We start from the raw sequence: 9740 nt of genomic DNA on the forward strand, positions 1-9740 counted from the left end.
TGCCGGTGGAAGATTCTTTTGATTCTCATTTCTTGTTTGTATATATATTTACATTCCAGTGAAATGTCAAAGGACGGGTGCTGTTCGTGCCCCGGTTTTTGGGCGCTTTACGAAAGACATTTTAAGCCGTCTACGAATGAAACGGAAAAAGACGGGAATACTGAGGTTCAGACACGAAGCGCCCTTAAACCGCCCAATTTATCGCCACATGTGCCCGACGGTGACAGCGGAGAGATCTACACGGCGCTATGGCCCTTCAAGTCTCGCGCAGAGAATGAACTGTCCTTCCAGGAGGGAGAACTGTTCCGAATCCACGAGCGCGCCGGTGACTGGTCGAAAGCCATTAAACTCGACACAAACGGCAAGGTGACAGCTGAGGGCTTCGTTCCTCACAATTACCTGGCGAGAAGGGAGACGGCGCAAAAACATCCGTGAGTAGACTACAGTATTTTCTGTAGTACACCTCTGCTTAAGAAGACAAAACGTTTCGCGTGAGTCCAGTTCTGAAGTTGTTGAGTAGCACGCTCGCGGTGATGGGGTGTTAAGACAATGTTACATCAAAATATATAAAAGTGAAGTTTAAACTAATAGTGTCCGTGATAGTTAATATTGCATTTTAACATGGGGATGACCGGCATAGTTGTCACACAGGGAATTCGTCACAAGGGCTTTTTGTTTCCCCAGTAGGACTAACCATAAGGTAAAATTCAAAAGTTCAAACGCGTGTTTTTTTAGTCTAGTGTGACTATATGCCCCTCTGTCTGGGGGAAGTTGTCACAAAAGGCCAATGTGTGTTCATTGAAGCTTTTTTGTTGCCAAGTTTCCAAGGTGTTTGGTTACACAGAAATTGACTTTTAAAAATATTATTTTAATGTTTTCTCTCTATAAAAATTACAATGTGTATGTGCTTTGAGATCAAAATAAATAAAAATAAGAGTGTGCAGCTCCTGAAATGTTGTGTTCTTCTTTAGTTGGTATTTTGGAATGCTGAACCGCTTTGAGACCCAGAATTTGCTCTTGGGACCTGGAAATGGAATAGGTGCTTTCCTGTTGCGTCGCAGCGAAAAGGACAACGTAGGATGCGTGCTATCTGGTAATTCAGAGTGGCATCAGGTTCCACCATAACTGATATTTTATAGTCCTAATTAATTATGTTTTACCTACCTACAGGGCATACAACATAAAAAGTATTCAATTAAATACAATAAAAGTATTTTCATGATAGTAGACGTATCTCTGAAGAACTGTTTTTGTTACAGTAAATATGTGCTTTTCATATACAGTCTAAAAATGTACTTTCTGAAAGTACAAGTGTCTCTGTCCCTTCTGTTCTGCAAAAGCTACACCCTGCATCCTTTTTCTCTGTGTCTCATTCTATCAGTGGTAATCAGTGATACTGAAGTGAAACACATTAAAGTCCATGAGGATAATGAGAGGTACTATTTGGATCAGAGTCACATGTTTCTGAGCCTGGAAAAGCTGGTGGAGCACTACAGGAGGTATTCCTTGGACTCTGCCCCCCGCCTCACACACCCCTGCAAACGGGTGAGTGAAAGAGATAGAGAGAGATAAGGCAAGCTAAGGATAAATAATGAACCCACAAACTACAATGCAGAAAACAATAATAGGTGTGAATAGTAGGTGTGTAAGGTTTCTATTGAAGACATTGTGACATTCTCACTGAAATATGTGCCATTCAAGAGGAACTAAGATAGTGAGACACCTACCACAAGAAAACATCTGTGACAAGTGGAAGAAGACTGTCTGGTGGAAAGAGTAATTCAGCATCCTTTTTAAAGAATTAGCCATGTTCATATTACTGTTCATTAAACATTTCAAGACAACAAACCATACAAACTAATAAAAATCACTTGCCTTTATAATCCTAAACCTTTGGTTTGAAGTCCTTATAAAAAGCTCATTTTAGATCAAAGAACTCATGATTATTAAATGGCAATTTCTTTTCAGCCCTTACAATCAATTGGAACTAATTACATTAACTATAGATTTAAAATTGTATCAACTTCTTTCATTACATGTTATTTATTTTTTATATTATGCCACATAAAGTATATTCTGTCTATATACCGTTTTCCCCTATATACTGTACCAGTTGTATCACCACAAACCAAATGTACAAATGTACTGTACATATTACATTTGTTTTCTGTTTCACCGTGCGCTTCCCCTTCAAGAGTTTCTCTTTGTTTTGTCTAATGCCAACAGCCAGAACCAAAACCACAGGATCTTTCCCACCAAACGGTAGATGACTGGGAGTTACCAAAAGAAGAGTTCACTCTTGAAGAGGAGCTCGGCAAAGGATACTTTGCTGATGTTTACCGTGGAAAGTGGAAAGGCATGGTCAATGTGGCCATTAAGATCCTCAAAAATAATGGTAGGGTTGGTGCATATGCTTTGGTTATATTACCTCCTAAGGCTAAACTCTTAGCCGGAATCCACTACGTCAGCTTTATCTACTTTTTCTGTTCCTGTAACTGCTTGTGAATGTGAGAAATGTTGGGATTCTTGTTCTGTGACTGTGTAAGAGTGAATGAGAGCACAGAACACAATGAGAACTCTTGTAAAGTTGGTCTCAAAACTCCTTGCATCAGACAGTGCAGATATTTCCCTGAAGGAGCTATTTACATATATGTATACATAATATATTACTCATTCGCAACTTGTTGGACTGATTAGTTGTGGAAGGACTCGCCCTGCTAGTCAGCTGATATTTATCATCTGTACTGCTTTATTATCTCTCACCTTTCTCCTTTAGAGTCTATAAACCACAGGGAGTTTCAGATGGAGACTCAAATACTGAAAAAGCTAAGACACAGGCATCTCATCACACTGTTTGCCATTTGCACAAGATCCACCCCCTTCTACATCATCACTGAGCTTATGGAAAAAGGCAACCTACTTGATTTTCTGCGAGGTCAGAAGACTCTATCCTTTCACTCTCAGCTGTCAATATGGTTGCCTCCTTGGCCCTGTAAAATTCCTGGACACTTGATCAATGACTGAAAAACATATTGCTGGTCATCATATAAGAAATAAAACATATTATTTAGGATTGTTTACTCCTTGTTTGATATGGAAATTACAGCATATATAGCATATAATAAATTTTTATACACATTTAAAACACATTCAATTTCACAACAAAATTCCATCAAAATTAATTGTGTAATTTTTTTTTACAAAATTAAATTAAAACAAAAATGTTTTATTTATTTATTCATTGTTCAAGATTAATCAATTCAATTTGATGGAATTTTAATAAATTGACATTTAAATGTTTTAAAATGTATAAATATGTAGCCTACTGTATGTATAAATTATAAAGTTGTGAATAACGTAAAAAACAAAAATCAAATAAATGTACATAAGCATTCCCTAAATTAACATTTTTCAAGATTTACACTATGCATTTCAAGATTTATGCATTTCAATTTCATAAGAAATCTCCATCAAATTGAATTGAGTATTCTTTAGCCAAATTAAATTAAAAAAAATCTCTGATATTTTAAATGTTACTAGTTTAATTTTGATAATGATTACAAAATCCGGCAACACTACAATAATGTTCCATTCATTAACATTAGAACCTAATTATGAATTTAAGAGATGTTACAGTAAAAGGATTCCTTTTCTGGACATGTTTTCCAGAACATTAAAGCATTATAGTAAGTAGACATAAGTTTTAATGATTGGTCACTCAAAAGTGAAAAATCTCAAACATCCGAACAAACCAGTTCACTAAAATTAATCTGACATTCTTATGATTCATATGAGATTGTGTTTGATTCTCCCTCTTGCATAATGTGCTAAACATATGTGTAAACACGTCAGGAAAATTTTGTAATTGGAATGGAATTAAACTTTTCCAGGACAGATGGCCAAAAACCAGGCGATCCTGGATGGGTGGCAACCCTAGCTATCAACCTAGTTAATAAGTTTAACAGATCCACTTTAATGTTTAATGTATCTTTCATTAATGTTAATTATATAATAGCCTGAAACAGTATTTGGACACTAAAAGGATTCGGCCACCCCAAAATAAAAATATGGTCATCATTTACTCATCCTAGTGTCATTTTAAACCCGTATGACTTTTTTACTTCACACAAAAGGAGACATTTGGCAGTCCACAGAAGACAAAAAGCATATGGGTTTGGAACGACATGTGCATGAGTAAATGATGACATGATTTTCATTTTTGGGTGAACTATCCCATTAAGCCTCACTTAGAAAAGGTTTGCATGTTGTTGCACAAGATTACAATTTATCAAACCAACTTAATGTGTTGAACTACACCTGTGGTTACTCTGCTAGGACACTGTGAATTTGAGACTTAACTGACTTCATACATTCACAAAAAATTTCCTTGTGGCCAGTTAGTTTAAAGAACATGCAGTGTACACACTTATAGCCTTGTACACATTTCTTTGTGTCATTTAGCAAAACACTCTTTTTATTGTCACAGATTTCACACAAAATGCAGTTTTAAAGTAGATTCCTTCTATTTTTCCTTCCTACAGGTGAGGAGGGGCGGAACCTAGAGCAGCAGGTAATGACAGATATGGCAAGTCAGGTGGCTGATGGGATGGTGTATCTTGAGGACCAGAAAAGCATTCACAGAGACCTGGCAGCCCGGAATGTTCTAGTGGGACAGAACTACATCTGTAAAGTGGCTGACTTTGGACTAGCTCGAATCGTCAAGGTAAGGATTGGCTTCTAGTTGGGGGTTACCGATACCACTTTTTCTCTTCCAATTCAAATATCAGAAATCTCAGTATTGGCTGATACCGATCCCAATCCGATACAAGTGTTGTTTTTTGCATAATCAGTTTAGATTATCTACATTATTGTGTGGAACTAATTGGGTGTGCTCTTTATTATGTAAAGAAACACAAACCTTTATTATGTAAAGAAACACAAACCTCTAACGACACATTATTTCAATATAAATGTATAGCTTATTAAGAAACACTTTATTATGAACTAGTTTACTGGATATTGTTGCAGAAAATTAACAGTAATTTCAGTATACATCATCAACAGAAAAGAAGCTGAAAATGTTTCAACTTACATCTGGACATTATAGGATTCAGATCTCTTTTGTTCAATTTAGTTGTAAGATATCAGCTCACTTTTCATTCACAGTTATTTTTTGGAACCCATTCAACTTAAATATTATTATAATTTGTAAACAAATTATAATAATAATATATTATAATAGTAATATATAATAATATATCTCAATCGTGCAGCTTTAACTTTTAAACCCTCACGCTTTTATTTTGACATTCTGAACTCAACAGGATGTCCTGTATGTGTCTGTTTGTAGGCAAGATCACATTAGTTTAATTCGCTTCTTATTCAAATTCTGGTATAAAAAAAAGAATGAAAAAAAAAGGCATCTCTGGTGCCATTATAAATGCATATTATAAGTGAACTGAACTATTGAGCATCTACATCTGAGATGTTGTTTGTAAAAATAGCCGCAAGTGTGTGTAAACAGAGCAGTGCCATTCAGTGACAGGCTGGAGCTGCATGTGCATTTGATATATTAAGTTATTAAACAGCCTTTTGTGATTCACAGTGCTATTGCACGTCTTCAAGCTGCTTTGAATAAAATGCATGAGTCAGATGAACTGCTTTAATGGTGTTTTAATGGTTCTTTTATGTCACTTTTTGAGCTTGACAGTAATGAACATGACTAACACACAGTATCGGATTCGGATCAGACTTGTTGGAGTGATTCCCGATCCGTATAAATGCTGAACGCTGCATACCTGATATACAGCCAAACCCATATGACTTTCTTAAGTAGAATACAAAAGGAGGTGTTTTAAGAAAGATGCCTCACTTTAAAGCTTTAAAAAGTACCCAAAAGTATTGTAAAAGTAGTCCATGCAACAAGTGCATCATATTCCAAATCTTCTGAAGATAGATGACAGGTTTATTTGAGAAACAACCCTAAATTTAAGGTGTAAGTCTTGACGTCTGATGCACATTCATAAGCACTATGAGAGAGCCTCGTTCCCAGTGGTACACATGAGTACTTGCGTTGTTTTTAGCAGAACCACAAGTTTTTGCGTAAAATAGAAATCCACTTAGAAATAACATTTCTCATAGTGCTTGTGTTCTACAGAACAAAGAAGGTCATATGGGTTTGAAACGACATGAGCCGACATAAGGAATTTTTATTTTGGGGTACATTTTCTTGAATACTTGAATGCAGGAATGCTGTCATAATTGCGGTGACACCCCCCTTTTAAAATTTGTGGGATAATTTGTTGGATGGCTTTTTTCACAGGAGCCAATTTATTCATCTGGAGATAAAAAGATCCCATATAAATGGTCTGCTCCTGAAGCTATCAGCCATGGAAGGTTCTCCAACAAATCTGATGTTTGGTCATTTGGAGTCCTCCTGTATGAAATTTTCACGTATGGTGGACTGCCATATCCAAGTACGTATACCACTCTACTGTATATATTTGTTTATGCAGATCTGAGCATGGCTAGTGTACATCACTTTTCTGTGTGTATTTTTGCAGCTTACTCAAATCATGAGGTGTTCCATCTGATCTCGTCGGGGTACAGAATGCCTGCACCCCATAAGTGCCCGTCACACATTTATGACATAATGCTGATGTGTTGGAGTGGCTCGGCAGATGAAAGGCCAGATTTCAGCCAGCTTAAAAAACTGCTGGAGAGTAGCTGTTCTCGATACGTGGAATTGACCATGGAGAGCTGCAATGAAACATCAGATCCAGCAGATGGCAGCAATGTTAAGAGTTAACAACACCAGCAATGCACAGAGACTAGTTATTTTCTCTATTTTAAAATTTTGTAAACACCTGTTTTCCCATTTCTTTGACCATTTTTTTACTATGTTGCATACTTATTTTCTAATTTCATGTGACATTCACATAGAATTTTATAAGCCATCTCCTCAAATCCAATCAGACAATACCAGCCAATACTGAACATTATTTTTATACTACTGTGATGTTTCTTTCCCATACAGAGGGAAAGACAGATGTTTCTGAGTGGATCAGATGCTTGGAATAATAAATAAAACCTGTACTGAGCCTTTTGTTTTCACTTTACCAAATTATATAATATCAGCTAGATTCCAATCAACAAATCTGCACTGATTTAAAGAAATCTGAAAACATTTAAAGGGGCTGTATCAAGCATTGTTTTATCATTAAAAAACATTTCACTTACAGTTTCACTTAGTCAAGTCAAGTAAATTTTATTTGTATAGCGCCTTTCACAACACGCATCTTTTCAAAGCAGCTTTACAGAAGATCAGCATTAACAGACGATAAAACTGTAATGTCTATAAAGTTGATGAATCATCATTGTGTAATTAGATAAAATACGATTCTTAAAAATAATTAAATAATAGTTTTATTAATAACTCCAGTGAGCAAGCTGTAGGCGACTGTGGCAAGGAACACAAAACTCCATAAGATGTAGATTAATGGAGAAAAATAATCTTGGGAGAAACAAGACTCACTGTGGGGGCCAGTTTCCCTCTGGCTAACATCATGAACATAATGTAGATATTACTTTTATGTATAGTTAAAATCATGGTTTAAAATTATTAAACTAAGTAGTAATGTTCAGTGTTAATACATTGTAATAATGGTCAGTGTTAATACATTGATTGTGTTTGAACAGTAAGATCAAAAGACCAATGTCTTTGAAGTCCATCCTTGATTAATTGAAGAAGTTTACATAGATGCAATTGTCCTTGTTAATTGGCTGATGAAGGCTTTTGTTGGCAATAGTTAGTCTATGCATTCCATTTCACGATCGTAGTCCATCAATAGACCGAGGTGATGCAGGTTGGAGTTGGCACCAGTTCATCCTCTGAAGTCCATCATAATAGACTGAAGTGACGTTTGGCTTGCACCGGCTGCATTTAGTCATCATTCAGCGACACTTAGCAGTGGAGTCCAACACAAAGCAGGAATGGAGCTGGATCCAGCCGGTTCTGGTGACCTCAGGATAGGAGTCCCGAGGTTGAGACATGGAAACAAATAAAATAATATTAGCATAGATGCCATTAAATTTATTGCAGAGTTAGAGATCATGCTCAATGTTTCTGGTTCCGGCAGACCCAACTAAAGCAGCCTAATTGTGGGTTGGAGGATAAATTAGGTGTATGCTTGGCTAAATAGATGAGTCTTTAGTCTAGACTTAAACTGAGAGAGTGTGTCTGCATCTCGAACAGTGTTAGGGAGACTATTCCATAGTTTAGGAGCCAAATATGAAAAGGATCTACCTCCTTTTGTGGATTTTGATATTCTAGGAACTATTAACAGGCCACAATTTTGCGATCTTAATGAACGTGTTGGAATATAGCGTGGTAGAACATCACTTAAGTATTGCGGAGCTAGATCATTCAAAGCTTTGTACGTAGTTAGAATTTAAAATTAATACGGAATTTAACAGGTAGCCAATGTAACGATGATAAAATGGGGCTAATATGATCATATTTCTTGGTTCTTGTTAGCACTCTGGCTGCTGCATTTTGAACCGATTGAATTGTATAAAAAATCTAATTAGATTTTCAAAGGACAGCTTGGTATCAAATATAACACCTAAGTTCTTCGCTGTTGAAGATGATGTAACAGTACATACATCGAGAGTCAAATTATATTTTAGCGGCTTATTTTTAGAGTTTTTTGGTCCAATAAATAGTACCTCTGTTTTGTCAGAATTGAGTAGAAGGAAATTTTTGGATATCCAATCTTTTATTTCGTTGATATTTTGTTCAAGTTTGACCGTAATCAATTTTTTTTTTTATTATTTATTGAGGGTATTGTTTGGTAGTTCGGGGAACAGACACAGTCTCTATGAGATATCTAGGTGATACAGTCTCTATGTGTTGTAGTTTATGTGACCTGTGTGACGTCTCAAGGCAGCTAGCAGACGTTCGGATTAACCAGTTTGTCTGCTTCCTGACCTGGGCCCCAGTTAGTAAATTACTATCATTATTAAGACTATGAGCCAAATTACTAGAGAGGAGAGCGGCACCTTCCCTGGAGGGATGGAGTCCGTCTCTCTTTAGCAGGTCAGGTCTACCCCAAATACTCTTCCAATTGTCTATAAATCCTATTTTATTCTTCAGACACCACTCAGACATCCAGCCATTCAGTGACTACTAATCTACTATAAACCTCGTCACCACGATGAGCAGGGAGGGGACCAGAGCATATTACAGTGTCTGACATCGTTTTTGCAAATTTGCACACCTCTTTAACATTATCTTTAGTGATCTCCGACTGGCGAAGCCGGACATCGTTAGTGCCGACATGGATAACAATTTTAGAAAATCTACATTTAGCATTAGCCAGCACTTGAAAAATTGTATTTGATGTCAGACGCTCTGGCCCCCGAAATGCAATCAACAATAGTGGCTGGAGTCTCTTTTTCCACGTTCCTTACAATAGAATAGCCGATAACAAGGGCTCTTTCAAAATGATTCTCAGTGGGTGTATCACTGAGTGGGGAGAATTGATTGGAAACCCTAACAGGAACGGGAGAGTGGTGTCTCTTTGCTGAGCGAGTATGCCGCCGAGAATCACCCAAATGCCCAGCTGCAGGGGCTCTATAGCCGGAAACAAAGTGTGTATGTTGCTCTCTGTACTGCCCACATCCGAAACAGTATCTACTGGCTTCTCTTTCTCACTGACCTCCACTTGCATTCGGATGCG

At 36.9% G+C, this 9740-nt stretch overlaps 1 protein-coding gene across 1 annotated transcript; it reads left to right on the plus strand.

Annotated features, from left to right (window-relative positions):
* ptk6a (PTK6 protein tyrosine kinase 6a) lies at window positions 1-7191 on the plus strand. The gene is made up of 8 exons (XM_052094771.1): window positions 1-431; window positions 972-1093; window positions 1382-1545; window positions 2227-2395; window positions 2777-2935; window positions 4542-4723; window positions 6323-6476; window positions 6564-7191. The coding sequence occupies exons 1-8, from the start codon at window positions 64-66 to the stop codon at window positions 6806-6808; spliced, it is 1563 nt and encodes a 520-aa protein (XP_051950731.1). The 5' UTR covers window positions 1-63; the 3' UTR covers window positions 6809-7191.
* The last annotated feature ends 2549 nt before the right edge of the window (window positions 7192-9740 follow it).

The sequence above is a fragment of the Xyrauchen texanus genome, chromosome 27 (genome assembly GCF_025860055.1).
Source record: "Xyrauchen texanus isolate HMW12.3.18 chromosome 27, RBS_HiC_50CHRs, whole genome shotgun sequence".
In the NCBI taxonomy this organism is placed as follows: Eukaryota; Metazoa; Chordata; class Actinopteri; order Cypriniformes; family Catostomidae; genus Xyrauchen; species Xyrauchen texanus.